The sequence below is a fragment of the Physeter macrocephalus genome, chromosome 16 (assembly GCF_002837175.3).
Source record: "Physeter macrocephalus isolate SW-GA chromosome 16, ASM283717v5, whole genome shotgun sequence".
Classification (NCBI taxonomy): domain Eukaryota; kingdom Metazoa; phylum Chordata; class Mammalia; order Artiodactyla; family Physeteridae; genus Physeter; species Physeter macrocephalus.
Window position 1 is genome coordinate 80,165,932 of NC_041229.1, and position 19,099 is coordinate 80,185,030.

General features: G+C 42.9%; 1 protein-coding gene across 1 annotated transcript in view; it reads right to left on the reverse strand.

Moving 5' to 3' along the window:
* The window catches only part of LGR4 (leucine rich repeat containing G protein-coupled receptor 4), a 96,740-nt gene extending 88,818 nt beyond the window's left edge, over positions 1–7,922 (reverse strand). Inside the window, exon 1 of the mRNA XM_007117349.4 lies at positions 7,698–7,922. Within this exon, the coding sequence (XP_007117411.1) occupies positions 7,698–7,882 (185 nt within the window). The 5' untranslated portion in view covers positions 7,883–7,922. The remainder of the gene's footprint in view (positions 1–7,697) is intronic.
* Between the last annotated feature and the right edge of the window lie 11,177 nt (positions 7,923–19,099).

Below are 19,099 nucleotides of genomic sequence, written 5' to 3' on the forward strand. Positions count from 1 at the left end.
TGAGCCTGCGCGTCCGGAGCCTGTGCTCCGCAACGGGAGGCCACAGCAGTGAGAGGCCCGCGTACCGTAAAAAACAACAACAACAACATGATACTAAAGTGTTAAATGCATTGAATACTCCTTTCTTCACTCTGATCAAATTGTATGAGAATTCTGTACATGCTTGATGTGAGAGAAGGAGAGCCTGAAGAGGACCCAAGGGGCAATTATCAGATTCGGAAAATGCAAAAGCTGGATTTAGCGCCTAAAACAGAGAAGCGTGTGAACAGTCTTCAAGAACATTAAGAAACCTAAAGGTTAATCAACAGTATTTGCCTTCTCTCCCCTCACCTCCGTAAGAGTTGCTAGACTTCGGAATAGAGTTCTTAAGGTGTAAGGTATTCAAGAGAGAGAACAGTGCTGACTCTCTGGAGATTCTCAGGCAGAAAAAGAAGCTCCCTGAGATGGCTTCCACACACGGGAAGGGTGACAACGTAGATCACGGTGGTGGCAACCACAGGTCTCCTCTCTCCTGAGAAAATCTAGTCTGCCAAACCCTTCTTGTATTATCCATATTAGTCGTATATTTTCTCTAAGGGCTTCTTAGCATGAAGCTTACCCTGTAGGGAAATGGGAAAAACCAGAAGTTAAACAGCAAGCATCATAGCCCAGTCCCCAGTTTTAGAGAGAAGACTGCCAACTCGGAAGCATACCTCCTACCCTGCACTTCCCAACAAGAAACGTGAATAAGAGTGAGACTTCTAATGGCCATCTATCTACCTCCCTAGGAAAACAACTATAATCAAGCTCTTCAGGGGAGTCTGGAGGTCACCACTTGTATTCAGTTATGCTGCGGCTTATACTGAGAGCGCCACATGGGCAGTCAGAGCCCGGGCGGAGTGGGCAAGTGGGATCTCAACCAGTCCTAGGTGCATTCCTCAGCCATGCTTCCCACAGAGCCAAGGGAAAGGCGCCATCTCCCTGCCAAAGTTAGGTCACTCTACTCGGGAGGGGAAATTCCCCCAGAGAAAACTTTAAAAATGTACAGGGAACAGGGAAAATCTAACTCATGATTTTTCTGGATACCACGCTCTGAAATCTGATTCAAAGAGCAAAAATATTCTGTTGCCAGTGTGCACTGAGATTTTCATTCTTTTAATGGTCAATTTTATATTTAAAACTTTGTTAAAAAAAAAGGGGGGGGGCTGCATTCTCCTAGTGTAAAAATAGAGGGGAAAAAAACTAGCTCAAGGGGCTTACATAACTTTTTACTTATCTTGACTCGGAATACTTAAATACAAATGAAATATGAAGGATAAAGGGTCATTAAATATCCCATAATATATTAAATATGCTTTCCTCACACATGTTTTCTCACTAGCACAGACAACAGACCAGCCCGGGATCTAAACGTCTACCCAGTCTTGGCCCAGCTGCCTCCCAAAATATCTATGATTTACATTTCCTTACAAGGATATTCTTATATTCTTAATGGGCCAACATGTTGCCACAGAGGGTTGGTTCAGTGCTTTTCCCATAAGATCTTTCATTACAGAAAAGCTAAGAGAACTACCAAAATATGAATTTTTTAAATGTTCATTTCTGAAGCCTACACTCTTAGATGGGCATTCCTGAACCCCAATGACTTGCATCTAAAATAAGAGATGCAAAATGCAAAATGACAATTCTTGCTGTAGACTTACTGCAGGGGCAGAGGGGGACCTGGCTAGCATGTTTCTGACCATTAAAATATGCAACAGTATCAAAACATGCTTTAGAGACTAAAAACAACCACCCATTCAGAGTTTTAACTGCCTGTACATGACACAGCATATTTCTGTACACTATAAGAAACTTACTAAAAATAGTCCCAGCCATATACAAAGTTTAATAACAAATATTTGTCCATGGGTGAGTGAATCCAGAGTATACTACTACCTAATTACATCTTGCCATTTAAAGGGGGTATTTGAGGAGTAACTTGCTCAAGTCTTTAGAAAGTTGAGATGTTACTAAATGTATATGACTATAAAATCATTTCTAAACTCAACTTTGAACTCACCCAATTTCAGACAATAGAGCCAATACCCGGCCTACAGTTTGTTCATCAAGAGTTGAGACACAAAAGAAATGTCTAGAAAGGCAGACAAATTAGTCATTGTGTAAGAGTACCGATTTGCTAAATGCCCTAGTTTTTTTTCTTCACTGACAGAATTTAAAACTAAAGTATTTTATTATCCTCAACGAATCTTTCGAAAAACTACACTTCACTGAACAAAATTGGGGACAAAGTTATCCATCTTCTTGTATATACAGGAAAACAAGCTTTGGGCATTGCCAAAAACTTGAAGGCTTCAGGAGGCAATTAAAGAGCAAGCTAGATAATACATTTCTAAAGACAAAACCATGAATTCTCATTTTAAAAAAACTAAAAGCAACGCTGTCTGATCAAGTTACATCAGTTACATTTTTCAGAGTTTAAGGTACATTGGGCAGGGTTTAAACTTGTAACCCAGGTATACTGATAAATATTGTGCTTTTATGGAAACTTCTATCTTTTTTATAGAGAAAAAGTGGGAAACGGTCTTAGAAAAATTTCAATGAGTCACTAAAGGATTCTTACAACTTCACTTGCTTGATAGTCTACACAGATTCAGAGAGATTCAAAGCAATGAGAGCCATTAGTCACCAATATCCATTACTTCCTGACAAGAAAAATGGGAATAAAAGGATAAGCACAACCAAGGAGACCAAAGACCAAAATCCAAACTTGCAGGCTGTCAGTGCTTTCTGCCATTAGAAAGATGACTAAAATAAGAATTTGAGAGATAAACTGACAGAGGCCAAAAACGCCCAAACTTGCCTGGATCCACCTACTAGCACAGATCTTTGATCTTCCCTAAGAGATTAAGTTGTCAAATGTTACGTTATGATTCTAACGTAAGAGCCAAGTGCCTGGACATTAAATGCTTGTGATACCATAACTGTCATTAGCATTTAGCTGGACTGAAAATCATAAAATATTAGTGGTTACCACAAGCCTTCAGGAGCCTGGAATGAGAATCACTGGTTTAAATCCTGGGTAGAGCTCAGACCACACCCAGCACATTGGTGCCTTCTGAGGCAGGTTCCCCAGTCGATGGATACATTCCAGTAGAGGTGGACAAATTGGGGAAGTTTCCTGGGTCAGGGAGGGATTTCAGGATTGAGACACCTATACTATACTTAACACAACAGAGAGGATCGGACAAACATATGGAAAAAAAAATCAAGTTAAATAGAAAACTTTTGGCAGTAAGAGTTGTTTACTTCCTTGTTCTCAGGTGAAGAAGCCAAGGCCCTGAAGGGTTAAGTGTGTCACCACCTCAAGGTCACTCGTGTGATTTATTGACAGATCTGGAAACCAGCTCTCCATATTCCCAGCAGAATGCTCTTTCCTCTCGTGTTTAAAGAGAACCCAGCAGTTCACTAGTTTGTAAAATAAACGACCTGTACTTAAAGATGTTCATATATTGGCCTTGTTTAGAACAAAGTACCCTGGTATGTAACACAAATACTTCTCTAGAAAGACACACTGCAGAAAATAAGCTAACAGTGAAATTTACAGACAGTAACTTAGACATCAAAATATCAAAACTCGACCATCAAAAAAGGTATAAACATTGAGCCACTGATTACTGACCTGCCAGGGAATACAACTGACATTGGAGGAAACATAAGAAAATACTTTCAAATAATACTATTAAAAGAAAGGTGCTTGGAGTCGTTGAAAAAAAGTACACCTTAGGGAAGAATCTGAGATGATGCTTTCCAAAGGAAAAAAAAGCAACAGATTATTTTTTAAAACCCTTCAAAGACCCTCAGGTAACCATCAGTTCTATGTAGAAAGCTTGCTAACCTGCCCGTGTACAAGATACACACACTGTGAAGGCTGCAGAGATTATGACTAATTATATGGAAGTGAGGATGTTGAGTAACTTTTTGTACAGTATCCAAATTACTGAAACAGAGTGATTTTATTTTCCAAGTGTGAAGCCATACCAACAGGAAACAAGCGGGGCTATTCTACCCCAGCAAAGCGCCTTAGCTAGTCATGCATTCTGTAACAAGTCTCCATGGCAAATTTCCTAACACACACTTCTAAACACAAAGAACTCCTCCTCCAAGTGAGTGGCAATAAATAGGCTTGTGCAACTTCAACTAGACGGATATTCAGATACTTCTGGGATCTTTTCACGAGAGCAGCTGATCGCTATCGTCACCTTGCCATCCTAAAACTGTGTGAGAATTATAAAATCATAGAATGTGTCTGGAAGCTACAAGCAGCCTTAAATAGAATCTAGTGAATCCAATGACTTCATTTTTCAAATGAAGAAACTGTCACCAAAAAAAAAAAAGGTAGAATGACTCGCCCAAGGCCACACAGTTACTCAGGGGCATGGTGAGGACTACGACCAAGGGCTCAGACCTACCACCCTCTCCACAAAGCCACAGAAACAGCCTTGATAATCCTAAAACTATGCACCAGACATAACCTAGGATGTGGAAATCTGTGACCCCCATCTACAAGTCTCAAATTTTGTGACAGTAACACACAAACCAGAGGACACACGGTCATTATCCCGTCGCCACCACCACCATGACTTCATCCCTTTCTCAATCAAGAATCTTGGAAAGCAGGTGATTAAGAGGGACCTTATTAGCTCTAATAGGGGAATAAACTTGAACCCTTCTGATTAAAAATACACTTCAGAATTTTAATACTAGTCAGAGTACTTCCTTTAACACACCTCAGGGCGAAATGTGACAAGCCAGTGCACTGTGACACAGGATCAGGAACTGCCGCTGCAAAATATAAATAAGCACTACAGGTGCCGCAAACGCTGTGAACACGGGAATCCCATCAACAACACTGAGGATTACATCTGACTCTGCCCCCAGACTCAGATAAAGCAGCTTTCAGCAGGAAATAGACACTGTTAGGCTGAACAAGTTTAAACGAGCCTAAGGGAGAAAAAGCAGGTATCCTCTCTCTGGGGCCTTCTCAGATCTGGACAAAAAGCTAAATGCTGAGAATGCGGAGTTTGGCAATCCCGCGTGGGAATGAGGGCTGAATTCCAAGCCCCAATCCTGCCCCTCAGTGTGGCCTTAAGTCCTTATTTATTCACTGAAACATGAAGCGCTTCCTTTGTACCGGACTCTGGACTCCAAGTTGAGTAAAATAAAATCCCTGCTCTGTCAACGAGGAGTCCCAATGTGGGATGTGTACACACCTGAGTGAGGGGAAGGTAAGACACCATTGAGGAATGACAAGAAAATAACTTCGATTAATAATTACAGTCTCGTCTTTTTGACTTCTGTTTTTGTGATGATCATTTTCTGTATAACTAAACAGGCCTTGGTGCCCATGCTCCAGAAATTAGAAATCAGTGAATCAAAGTTTGGGAACCATGAATCTAGTTCCTTGGTGTGTACCTGTGTTCCACCAAAGCTGTGATGGGACAGCAAATCAGAAGTACTTGCAAAGAGACCTTGGGTGATTCCAAGGTGTCTTATAAGATCAACTGGAGTGGACAGATCACAGCACCCGCCCCTCTTCACCGTGGCTTTTGAGATCACTGGTTTCCCAAAATGCAAATATACTGCCCTTGAAATGCCCTTTACAAGGGCTCGTCATATAACATATACTTTTAAGGGTGAAATGAAGAGTGTCCAAGAGAAATAAGGAGTCATCAGGAGGTACAACTACTCTACAGGTCACGAAGGGAAAAAGAAAATATAACACATTTGCCCACCACCACAGCTCAGAAAGTGCTATGATGATGCTAGTTTAGGCAATCTGATCTGGACTGGTGCCAATTATTTATCTGTTTCCCAAGCCATGAACAGTCACTTATGTAAGGCTCAAGGTTGAGAATATAACATTTCACTACCTTTGGTGAATTCTAAAGAAAGATGCCTGATGCTCTATAGCAAGGAGCGTGCTCTCATAAAAATAAAAATTTCTTTGTGGTTTTTAGGTACTAATGTAAAGCAGCCCTCTTCCTTATAGGGCAAGTCTACACATTAAAACTCAAGGAATCTGCTAAACAAGGTCTTTTCAACTGGTCAAAATAGTAAAAGTATGCTTTTCTCTCTGGGACCTGTAAGAGGTTTCAGGGAAAGCCACCTCTCCTGAATGAATTCCCTAAAAGTATGAAGAGGTCTTGGGGAAAAAAAAACAGCCCCTTCCCCTCTACCCAGTCTTCTTTCCCTTACTTCTCCCCACTCCCACCCAAACTTTCCCACGTAGGGTACCTTTGTGGGCAAATTGCTCACTGCAAAGTTAACTTTTTTTTTTTACTGAAAAGTTAAATTTCACCATATTGAAGGAAAAATGACTTCAAATGTGTAACTAAAACCTGAGACAAGGGGAAAAAAAAAAGAGAAGGGGGCTGGCGGCCAAAGAATGAGACAGGTTCCAAGGCAACTGGCCACAAGACTCAAAAAAACCCCACTGGCAGAGGGCAAGCAGAACACCTCCCACCAGCCACCTGGAAACAGCACCGCTCTGGCCTGCACAGAAAGGATCTCTTCACGGGATCTGTTATTCCTTTCACACTGTCTATTTCTAAGAGGTCCCTCTCAGCAGCTGTAAGGTAAAAGGAAATTCCCTTTACCCAAGGCCTCTCAGAATCCCTTCCTCTCTCAAACAGTTCTTTCACTGCCCTTGATTTAATCTGGCCGCACAGCACAGCAAGGCAGGACAGGAGCATACACCTAACCCTGCACGCAGTTACCCTATTCTTTCTCTACTGGTGCCATCTGCCAACACCACAGCCAACACCTATTTCAGAGTCTTCGTTTCTAAAGCGAATGTCTAAAGCTCTCCATCCCCGTTTGTGGAGGGGGGTTTTGGAAGTCAGAACCATCTGAGTGACTTTCCCAATCTCAGGCAGCTCAAAAGAAAAGTTCTACTGGTTAAGCAACAGCAGAAAACTGCTACCTTTTGGGACAGGCAGAGCTTATGCTCTGGAACTTTCATTTTCTTACAATATCCTGTACTTCAGGTCAGCATTCCTTCTTAAAAAGGCCTTGTTGGGTAAAAGTATTTCACCCAGAGAAACCTGCAATTTCCACCCCCCCTCCCTTCTCCGTTGTTTTCGTCCGTTTCCCTGCGAGCTCCAGAACCCCAGGCGTTTGCTGGTTGAGTCCGGAGTGGAGCTGGACTGAGGTGCCAGGTCGCTCCCCCCCGCCCCCCCCGGACCATTCGCCCTGACTGCGGTACAGGTGTTTTCCTCTCCCCACATGCTGGAACACAGGAGGCTCCAGGTGCTTCCCCACGAAAATTGCCTCGGTCTCAGACTCAGGCCAAACTCTAGCCGCCCTCACCCCTGCCGCCTGCAAAACTCTTGCCAGCTGAGCAGGGGCCCGCGGGAGAAAAAGTCGCGTGAAAAGGCTGCCAGGGGCAAGCGTTTCCAGATTCCTCCTTCCTCCTCGGCCCCACATGCACTTGGGAGTTGGGGGAGGGTGGTGGTGATCGTGCCCGAAAAGTCTGGGAAAAAGAGCTACACGGGTCTCGGACCCGGACTGGCAAAGCTTGTGAAGCTCGCGGCGCTGGAGCGGGTGCCAAGGAGGTGACGGCGCCCCCCTCCTCGGGACACTGGGGATGGAGTGGGAATCTGCCACTGGCTCCGCCCCCCGGAACCCCCTCCGGCGCCCCCTCCGCCCGCACTCACAGCGCTTGGGTGAAGGCGCTGAGCCCCTCGGGCACGGCCGTCAGCCCCTTCCCGGAGCAGTCCACCCGACGGTCGCCGTCGCAGCTGCAGGGCGCCGCGCAGAGAGGCGGCGCCGCGCCACTGGGCTCGGCCGAGCCGCGCAGCCCCAGGGCGAGGAAGCAGAGCAGCCCCAGCGGGCCCGGCATTGCTGCGGCCACCTCCAGCGCCGGCCTCTCCCGCGGCGCCGCGCCTTCGGCGCGCCTCTGGCGCCCTCCGACGCCCCCCGCCGCCCCGGGCGGCAGGCCTGCGGGCTGGGCCAGGGGCTCTCCTCTCTCTGCAGTCGCGGGGGCTCGGCCCCTTTAACAGTCCGCGGCAGCAGCAGCGCAGGGACGCGGCGCTCCGGAGTTTCGCCCTACCCGCTGCTCCATGGAAGCGCAGAGGCAGCCCCGTTCCTCCGGCGGCTCAGGCCAGCCGGCCGGGCCGGGCGCAGCTGCAGGGGCCGCGCTCTGCCATCGCACCCGCCTCTTGGTCCCCGGCCTCCCGCCGCAGCCGCTCTTCAAGGTTGCGGAGCGCAGCCTTCAGCCATGCCGGCCCCTCGCCACAGTCCCCCGCCCGGCTCTCGCACAAACACCCGGGCTCTTTCTCGTTCTCTCGCAGCCGCAGCTCAATCTCCTCCCGTCCTTTTCCCTTCTAGGGTTGCACGCTCGGGTTCCCAAGCCCCCAGCCGCTGGGTTATGCAAATCACTTAGGTACATGCAAAACTAACCCGTCTCCTGGAGCGCCATTGGCCGGGGGAGGTCTCGAGCTCATTACTATGCAAAGAGAGGAGCCGCCATTGGCCGAGAGTGGGACCAGAGGGGCGTGGTAATCGGGCGTGAGTGACAAGGTGGTGGTGATGGTGGTGGTTCGCGGCAAAAATCCCTGCCTTGGCTCGGTTTGCGTGGCAGGTTGTGGATCGAAGGTGGAAGCATCCGAAGACTTAGAATCTGGGTTTTCCCTCCCCCACTCGTCGTCTTCTCTCTGCAGAAATTGGATGACCTGAAAAGTAGAACTTGCCTCCAGCATTCAGTTAAGTTTCAAATGACTCTCCACTTTTCCAAACGGCGGGGACTTTGGGAGCTGTGCAAATGGAAGAAAGACTTTGAAGAGGAGAGAAAAGGTTTCTCTCAATCTGACATAAATATTTGAGTTTTAGCTATATACTAAATTAAAACAGTACCGCCCATCCCCCAAGCGCCTCTCACTTCAACTGACATCTTTATACCTACCTTGATATGCACTTGATAGCTAAGTCTTAGCAATTAGCCATCCACCATACAGAGTTTTGGTGACCGCAACTCAGATTGCTTTCTCATCTACTTTAAAATCCTAGAACACAGGACTCTTGTTAGGGTCAAAGGAGGTGATGTTTCTGAACACTGGACAGTTTCTCCAGACAGCTTTTGCTGTCATTTGAGTTCTAGGTAACTACCCTTGAGAAGCCAGCAGCAACTTTAGTGTTAGGTAATTATCAGCATTCCTTCCTCTTCTGGACTTTTGTGGCTTAATAGACCCCACGTTATTGTTATCATTGTTTGTACCAAATACTGCTTTATGGGCACCTCCTTTCTTGCTTTCCACTGTGCCTTTGGGTTATTTTACTCTATTTTGAAGACACTGCCCTGAATACTTTAAATTAAGGCAGGCAGGGTTAAAAATGTCACTGTCATCAAGTTGATTACTCATGTCATGTAAGTAAAATTAAAGAAAATAGAAATAAGTTGATGCAGACCCAAGGAGTTTAAAATGAAAAATGTCCATCATCTTTTTTTTTTAAATAAATTTATTTATTTTATTTTTAGCTGTGTTGGGTCTTCATTGCTGTGCGCGGGCTTTCTCTAGTTGTGGCGAGCAGGGGCTACTCTGTTGCGGTGAGCGGGCTTCTCATTGCGGTGGCTTCTCTTGTTGCGGAGCACGGGCTCTAGGCACGCGGGCTTCAGTAGTTGTGGCACGTGGGCTCAGTAATTGTGGCTCGCGGGCTCTAGAGTGCAGGCTCAGTAGTTGTGGCGCACGGGCTTAGTTACTCCGCGGCATGTGGGATCTTCCTGGACCAGGGCTCGAACCCGTGTCCCCTGCATTGGCAGGCAGATTCTTAACCACTGCGCCACCAGGGAAGCCCTCCATCATCTTTACATTCAGGAGTTTATTTTAAAAATAATGCCCAATTGGGCACATGACTAACATACAATAAATTTATCCATATGCTTGAGAGTCAAATAAATACAGATATGCTTTGACTTTAAGTTTTAGGAATGACCTATTTCCTCTAATTGTAGGTTCAAAAGAGAAATTAAAGGTAGGTGGACAACCCTACCTTTTATAGATAAGAAATCTGAAGCTTGCAGATACTGTGCTCTGCCCAAGATCATCAGAGAACAACTCCTGAGCTCCTGGTTCCTTGTATGTTGCCCTTGGAGCCTTCCCTAAATTGGTTTCCACTGTCTAAGTCATTTACATTATTTTCTAGCAACTCTCATGAGCAAGTGAAAATTGTTAATTTCATTTCTTTATTTGATTCCTTTAACATCTCTCTTTCATAACAACACTGGAAGATGACAGAATTTCTCTTGCCAAGGTATCACTATCTTCTGCCGTTTGTTTTTTTTTTTATAACTATTATATATTATACTGATTGGTTTTAATTTGGCCAAATAATTCATTTCCTTTCTTTTAAAGTAGTGGTTTTTAAACTTTAGTTAGCATAAGAATCACATGCAAAGCTTGATTAAAACTGCAAGGTGTCTTAAAAGTCTTAGAGCCTTGAAATCAGCATTTTGATACATGTCAAGTGAAAATGAGACAGGTGGTCCTTGAACCACACTTCGGGAACTTTATTCTTTGCTTCCAAGGAATAAGATCTTAGGGCTGGCAACTTAGATGAAAGGAGAGATTTGGATTGTGGAAAAAGGAGAGATGTAGATTTTATTGCAGAATAAATTCCTATTATCTAGGAGATGAAGAAGGTAAGAAAGGAGGATTCAGATTTGCAGCTTGTCCAAGACGACAAAATATCAGGAACAAAGGACTTGGGTAGAGAAAAAAAGAGGTAAGATATGCTAAAGTTTTAGTATTTCTGATAGTTGCTACATTATACATGTTTTGCTTTAAAGATAAACTGGCCAATTAGTCGTCACTTCTTGGATAAGATGCCCCAAGAGAGAAAAAAAAAAAACGCTGATTTTTAAGATACTATCCCAGACAACTAGAGAAAAATGATCAGCTCTTACATAACCCTTAAGGACCTAGAAAGATATCTGGATGAACCAAAATTTGATGGCAAACAAGTAATAAACTTAATAGAGACTCTGCCTCCAGACTGGTTCCTCCTAGTTTTTCATGGCCATGGATGAGTAAATGGATAGCATCCACAGGCTGGATAAGAGGAAGCGGAGCCTAGCTACAGTGCCTCTGCATTGCAGGGTACTTTTGGGCAACAAAGGGGGCACACCCTTCCAGTGATGTTCACCTTGGGGCTTTTGTGCAAAGGGCACAGGGCATGTTGACTCGTGGACAAGCTGGATTTTGTCCAACTCACACCCTCACCCAGACATTCTTATAAATATAGAGCCTACACAAGTGTATGCAGAAGCCGTACCTGCAAGCTGCTCCATTAAGGAAACAAAACCTGGGAGACTGTGAGGGTTCTTCGGTAGTGCTGTAATAACTGGATTATAAGTCCTTGAATGTACAGAATTTCACCTTTTATAAAGTAACTCCAATTTACAATAGAACAAAACTCTGAGTTCACAGCAATCAGCTTAAGAAATAGATTGTTACAAATGTAGTTGAAGTTCCCTTTGTACCCCTCCCCAATCATATTCTGTTCCTTCTTTCTCTCTCTGGGAAGTAAGACCTTTCCTAAACTTCATAATTAATGCCCGTGCATATTTTCATGCTTTTTGTACGGGTGCATCCCTAAACAATATATATTGTTTTGCATATATAAAGAATATCAATCTGTATTCTTTTGCAACTTGGTTTCTTCATTCAGCCTGTGAGCTTTATCCATGTTCATAAAATATGTGCTATTGTTAATTCATTTTCCTTACTACATAGTATTCTGTTTAAAGAATATACTCAGTATTTATTTATCCATTCTATGAATATGAAACTTATTTGTATTTTTTCTAATAATGCTATCATGAATATTCTTGTACATGTCTCCCTTATATATGCCAAGAGATTTTCTAAAAGGTATTTCCTTTATACACGTGTGTGTGTGTCTAGGAGTGTAATCGCCAGGTCATAGACTATGTGCACTCACTGCTATTGGATGTCAAATTGCTTTCAAAAGCGACTGTACTTATTTGTGCTTCCTTCTGCAGAAAATAAGAAACCCCATTACCCTACATCCTACCAATACCAATATTGTGAGACTTAAATATTTGTGAATCTGATGCACATGGAATGAAATCAAAGTGTAGTTGAAATTTGAATTTCCCTGATTACAACTGCATCTTCTCATGTATTTACTGGGCATTTAGTGTGCTCTTCTATGCATTGCCTATTCATTTCCTCTGCCTGTTTGTTTTCTGTTGGGTTGTTTATATATGTTTTTCTTATTTAGGGCCAGATAGTAAAATTTGGAGCTTTGTGGACCACATGGTCTCTGTCATAACTATTCAACTCTGCCATTGTAGCAAGAAATAAATGATACATAAACAAATAGATGTGGCTGTGTTCCAATAAAACTTTTTTGGCAAAAACACATGTTGGACTAGTTCTGGCCCGTGGGCCATACAGTTTCCCACCCCTGTTTTATAGGTGCTAATCCTTTATTGAAATCTAATTATTTTCTGAAAACCATTTGTAGGATTATGTAAAACTCAGAAGGACATGCCTCAAAGGTAACCATCTTTCCTTGCATGTTGACATCAAGCACTTTTAAACTTCTGGTCTCCATGGTGAACTCATGCTGAAGATTATATTGCAGAATAAGCCCCAAAGAATCTGTTGCAAGCTTAAACACGCCCCTCTTTCTAGAATGAATGGTGTCGAAGTTATCCTGGGCACTTAGGGTTTATCATACCTCCCATCCAAAAGACACCCCAAATATTTGACCTGATGCAATCACATGACCGGTGAATAGTAGCTATTGACTTTATGAAAGCATCCATGCCAAACCCACCACCTCAAGTTAGAAGCCATATACATATATTAAAAATACGTATGTATATATACATACATATATATGTGTATTTGTATGTACATATACATACATAAACATTTCAAAACATAATAGGTTCAGGAAATAAAGAAAGAATATCAAGTCTAATCCCTACCCATCAGACAGCTGATATGTATCTACTCTAACAACTGAGTCCTCAAGATAAATGCTCTTGTTTCTGTGCTCTGATGCCTCCACATTTGCACCTGGGGCTTTGGGCTGGAGGAGCTCCCACACTGGGCCCAGAGACTTTCAGTCTTAGTGTTTCACTCACTTGTCCTTTTCTTCTGAGTCTCGGTGTCTCTACGGTGGTCCTATTTTGCACAGGAGATAGCATCTATTTTTTAGGGATAATTTAACATAACAATGATTATTTTGAAGCACACAAAAAAATAACAATATGAAGTTGTTGAAAAATATCTTTTTAAGCTACACAAGTGGTCAAATTTGGGCTTCTGGGCCCTCTTTCCTCTGCCATCTGTGTAGAACTGATGGACCTTTGGGATGTGTGACTGGTGTGACTGACTGAAGGCCATTCTTGAAGCCAGCCCTTTTCAAAACATGACCCAAAATTTCTTAGTTTCCTGACCTGGTCAAATATCCTGTGGTCAGATGTCCTTTTCAGTACTTCTGAAGACCCATATTGACCCCAAACTTCAAAACATTAGGACAAATACCAGAAATATTTTCCTACACATAATATTCCTAATACATATTCCTAATCCTTTCTAAATCTGATTTTATTTTCCCAATCTTTCCATTTCAAATCTAACCCAAGAAGAGAATGAGACTCTTCTCATGAACAATTTCTGAATTACAAAACCATACATGGATCCCAAGGTCTGAGTGCATAAACTACTGGTGAGAAACAGAATGAGGCAAAAAATTAAATGAGCGTTAAAGCAACCAGGTGTTGTAATAGAAAAGTAAAGGGAGAAAAATCAGAATAGAAAACTGGGAAGATTATCACCTAGTCATGCTGAGAATTTGTTAGGGCCAAAGTATTAACACAGAGTTCAGTCATAGAATTTGGTTCCTTTTTCACTCCCTCAGAATTCCAAATAGAACTTTAAACATTTTGGAAAGACCTTAGCATGAGACAATTATTCCAAAGAACTACATGCAAAGTCTGTGCATCCCATAAAAGACGTGTACAGAAAACCAGCACTTGGGGTAGGGGTCTGCAGTGGGGTTGAGGGTAGCTCTGCTGCTGACGTGTCCTGGAAAGCTCTCTTTGTCTACAAGAACATACGTGGAAAGAAATCTAGAAAAGCAGGCAATAAGAGATTTTAGACTCAAGGAGAAACTGTGGGAGGATGTGGAGAGAATACTTTACATTCTGTAGGTTGCCTTTCTTTTCCTGACCTGGACACCTAATGCTGTCTCAGAAAAGACCTCTTGGGTAAACACCTCTTAGGTGATTCTCTTTCTTTTTGTCTAATGACAGCTGCCACGACTCTTCAAAATAAGAGGAGTAGCAATCAGAATGAAAATTTTAACAATCCCAAGGTTTTTGAAAATGTCTTTAAAATCATTTCAAACATAAAAAATTCTGAGGCAATGCTCTAAAAATTCAGGCAAACTACCAACCATCTGTAATTTTCAAGATTACCTTGGAGAAGGGCAAAGCAAGGAAAGGTCTGGAAACTGGATCAATGGCACTGGATGTTAAGATGATGCCAAAAATGCTTTCTTGGGGTCTGGTTGACAAAATCTGGTACTATTTATTAAACTCTTTTTTTTTTTTTTTTTTTTTTTTTTGCCTCAGGTTAGTGTTAAAATATATGAATTCAGTTCATAGAACATTATGAGGAAAGTTTAAAAAAAATCAAATGTGAAAGAGAAAATGGAGGACCTTGAGATATTAGGGAAACACATTATAGTAGCTTTGCCAGTTTCTCCTTTTATTCCAAAATAACACAAACTTGTCAAGCTTTTCAACATTTTTTTTTTTGGATTTTTTTTTTCAAGGAATAGTTACCATGCACCTAGGCCTCAGAACTTACTCTGTTGGGGACTGAACAGTTTAGATTTATGCAGGTCAGTCCACAGGTAAAAATCACTTGGAGAAGTTTTTTTTTTTTAATATTTATTTATTTATTTGGCTGTGCCAGGTCTTAGCTGCGGCGTGCGGGATCTTCTTTTTAGTTGTGGCACACAGGCTCTTAGTTGCGGCATGTGGGATCTAGTTCCCTGACCAGGGAGCAAACCCGGGCTCCCTGCATTGGGAGCAAGGAGTCTCAACTGCTGGACCACCAGGGAAGTCCCTGGAGAAGATTTTAAACATAGAAATTCCACCTCCATTGATTCTGATATAGTAGGTCTGAGATGGGGCCTGGGATTCTCCATATTTAAAAAGTTCCTGATTCTGATGTAATCAGCAAGATTGTTGGTCAGTTAATCTCCCTACAGTCAGAGATCTGAGAGTTGCATTTTGTTGTCAGCCTCAGAATATAAGGTATGATTTGGAGTCTCTCCTGTCAGGCAGCTTACAATTCAACTTTACTTACAGAATTAAGAAATTTAGGCTTAAAAAGGACCTTAAGCCTTGTTCAATCACCTGCCTAAGGCTTAAGAATGTTCAACAGCATCTCTGCTTCTTTTGGATACAGCTACCGTCAGCACATTCACACTCCCATTGGTAGTGGCAGTTCTGGCTGCTAGAAATTTCTGTCTTATGCTGCGCCAAACTTTCTTCTTGATACTTTTGAAATCCTCAGAAACAGAAGGAACTTTGGAGATCATAGGTTAAATCTCATTTACCAGAGAGAAATCAGACCCACAGAGGATAACTAAATTACCAAAGGCAACAACTGAGTCACTGGCAGAACCGGAGCTAATATCTAGGTCAGCTGCTCTTTCCACTCTATACTTGGTTTAATATGTATTTTTAATTTTCATGGAAAAGAGAACATTTCAAAAAAAAAAAAACAAATTTAGTGTCATAGAAAGCAAGTTAATCCCAGTGCCTCAGTTTGGGACTTATTTAAAGGAACTTACCGTGTCCCCTCTGAAACGACTTTTCTCTTGATCAAACATCCTGTTTGAATTTGGGTGAAGATAACTGAAAGATGTAAAGACAAAAATAATTTCCAGTCAACTGAAGTTGTTCATACTTAGTAGAAGGGCCAAAACAATACTAAATCAGTCCTCCTCCCCTCCCTCCCCAAAACCTATATACTGAATGGTAGATATTCATGTAATTTGGTAATTTATATAGGTTTGTTTTGTTTTCTTTTAGAATGTGTTTGGAAAGTTTTCTTTCCACTTTTACAAAGGTATGAACTTCATAAAACACATTGAAATATTAATTTGGGGCTTTAAAGAAAAGATTGGGTACATTTTAAAACTTAGGCCTGATCTTTAATTAGCAAGAACTACTAGAAAATTCTAAAGTAGAATAAACAGCACTTTGGTGCCACCTGGTGGTAAAATATAAAAAGGTAGGAGAAAAAGGTTATACACAGTTCAAGAAATCTGTGAGGTTCTCGTTAAAGAAGGTGGGGATAAAAGGGGGTGTGTGCGTGTTATTGACTCCTTAATCAGCTTTAAAAGAAAAATGTTCATATTATAAAATGACACATTTCGATTAAAAAATTCCAATTCTGCCAATATTTGCAAATTTTAAGAATTGTTTAAGTGGCGGTTTAAAAATTTGTGTTTGTTTCCAGCCACTGTTTACAAAATTATTTACATGTTTACATTTTTATCTGGCTACAAGGACACCACAATTTCTAGGTTTTAACTTCCATCTCAGTTGCTACTCCTAACTGCTTCCCCCCTTGGAAGCACTCACACCATGGGAGATTGGTAAATCTGAGAAGAAGGAAGAGGCACTTCTGCCTCACCTCTGCCGTTCTAGGGATGGGGTCTAGGCAGTGAGAAAGCTCTGCCCCTGAGGAGTGGGGATGATGGGAACTCAGTCACGGTCCAGATGAAGAGGGTCAATATGGCTAATTTGAGGAAGCACATTTTCTTCTTAAGCCTAAGGTATGTATGCCTGCCCCCGTCTTTAACAGAAAGTGAGCTCCAGGGGGCAAGGGCTTCGTTTCTGTTCTCTACTGCACCCCTACCCTCTAAAATGTGACTGGCACAGAGCAGATAATCAATAAACACTCGGAGTATGAATGAATAAATAATAAAGGTGGTATTTTGGTCCCCATCTGCCAACTCATTTATTTCCTGCCAGGCTCAGAAACATAGTGCGGAAGAGAAACCATTTATTGGGCCCTGTCCAAACCCCAACTCCCCAGACAGTCACATAGATGACTTCTTCAATTCATACCATTCAGGTTTCTGTTCAAATGTCATCTCCTCAGAGAGGCCTTTCCTGTCCTCACTCTCTAAAATAGCATCATTGTGTTCTTTCATATCATTCTCTCAACAAGTATGGATTGTCTGCCATGTGCCAGGCACTGTTCTCAGCTCTGGGTATACGGCAGGAAACAAAACAGAGGCCTGCCTGTCCTCCAGAAGTTTGTGATCTTGGAGTGGGGAGTGGGCTGACAAAATAGACAAATACCTATCAGCAGAGGGTGAAGGAGATTTCAGGCTGAGGGAACAGCCAGTGTAAAGGCCTGTCATGTTGGAGAAAGGGGAAGAGTGGGACTAGAGAGGGGGAAAAGTGTGAGGAGGGCTGCAGAGGCTGGCCATACAGGGCTGGGGGGTCATGGTGAGGTGCTTACATTAGTATTCCAGCTGGGCTGGGGAGCCAGTGGAAATACATGGTAAGGACAAGTAATAGAAAGGGATCATCAGCACAGAGTAAATCCTTAAAAGATAGTGCTAGTACTCAGTCACTGCAAGCATTATGGGACGTGCAGTTGGTGCTGTATGGAGGCTCCAAGGAAAATCACAAAGCTAGCTGCTCAGATATGGTAGGCCCGTGTCCCTGGGCCCATCTCAGTGGGGAGTGGGCTGACAAAATAGACAAATACCTATCAGCAGAGGGTGAAGGAGATTTCAGGCTGAGGGAACAGCCAGTGTAAAGGCCTGTCATGTTGGAGAAAGGGGAAGAGTGGGACTAGAGAGGGGGAAAAGTGTGAGGAGGGCTGCAGAGGCTGGCCATACAGGGCTGGGGGGTCATGGTGAGGTGCTTACATTAGTATTCCAGCTGGGCTGGGGAGCCAGTGGAAATACATGGTAAGGACAAGTAATAGAAAGGGATCATCAGCACAGAGTAAATCCTTAAAAGATAGTGCTAGTACTCAGTCACTGCAAGCATTATGGGACGTGCAGTTGGTGCTGTATGGAGGCAAGCATTATGGGACGTGCAGTTGGTGCTGTATGGAGGCTCCAAGGAAAATCACAAAGCTAGCTGCTCAGATATGGTAGGCCCGTGTCCCTGGGCCCATCTCAGACATCCCAGAACGTGAAGGGACCGTGGCATCACTGGTTGTGAACCTTGACAAGTGTCTTAATGTCCCTGAGTCTTATTTTCTCTTTGGCTCTCAGCCTTCTTACCCTGCTGGACTTCCTAACACTCATCACCACCTAAAAGTACATTGTTTTCTTGTTCCTCTGACTCTCCTGCTTTTGTGCATGTGTGACACAGGACTCTAGCTCAAAAAAGAAAACATCAAAACCAAAAACACTGGGACTTCCCTGGTGGTCCAGTGGTTAAGACTCTGCACTTCCAATGCAGGGGGTCGGGGTTCGATCCCTGGTCAGGGGACTAGATCCCACGTGCCGCAACTAAATATCCCACATGCCGCAACGAAGATCCCACATGCTGCAACTAAAACCCAGAGCAGCCAAATAAACAAACAAAAAAAACCACCAAAAACACTGAGAAAGCTAAGAAATGAGGAAAAAAAGATACATATGTATAACTAAATCACTTTGCTGTACACCTGAAACACACACAATATTGTACTTCAACTATACTTCAATTAAAAAAAAAAAAAAACTATTGGGAATTCCCTGGTGGTCCAGCGGTTGGGACTCAGCGTTTTCACTGCTGTGGCCCTGGGTTCAATCCCTGGTTGGGGAGCTAAGATCTTGCAAGCTGCGTAGTGCGTCTAGAAAAACCAAACCAAATCAAACCAAACCAAACTATTATATATAGGATGGATAAACAACAAGGTCTACTGTATAGCACAGAGAACTCTACATATCCTGTGATAAACCATAATGGAAAAGAATATGAAGAACAATGTGTAGAACTGAATCACTTTGCTGTACAGCAGAAATGAACATAGTACAATAAATCAACTAT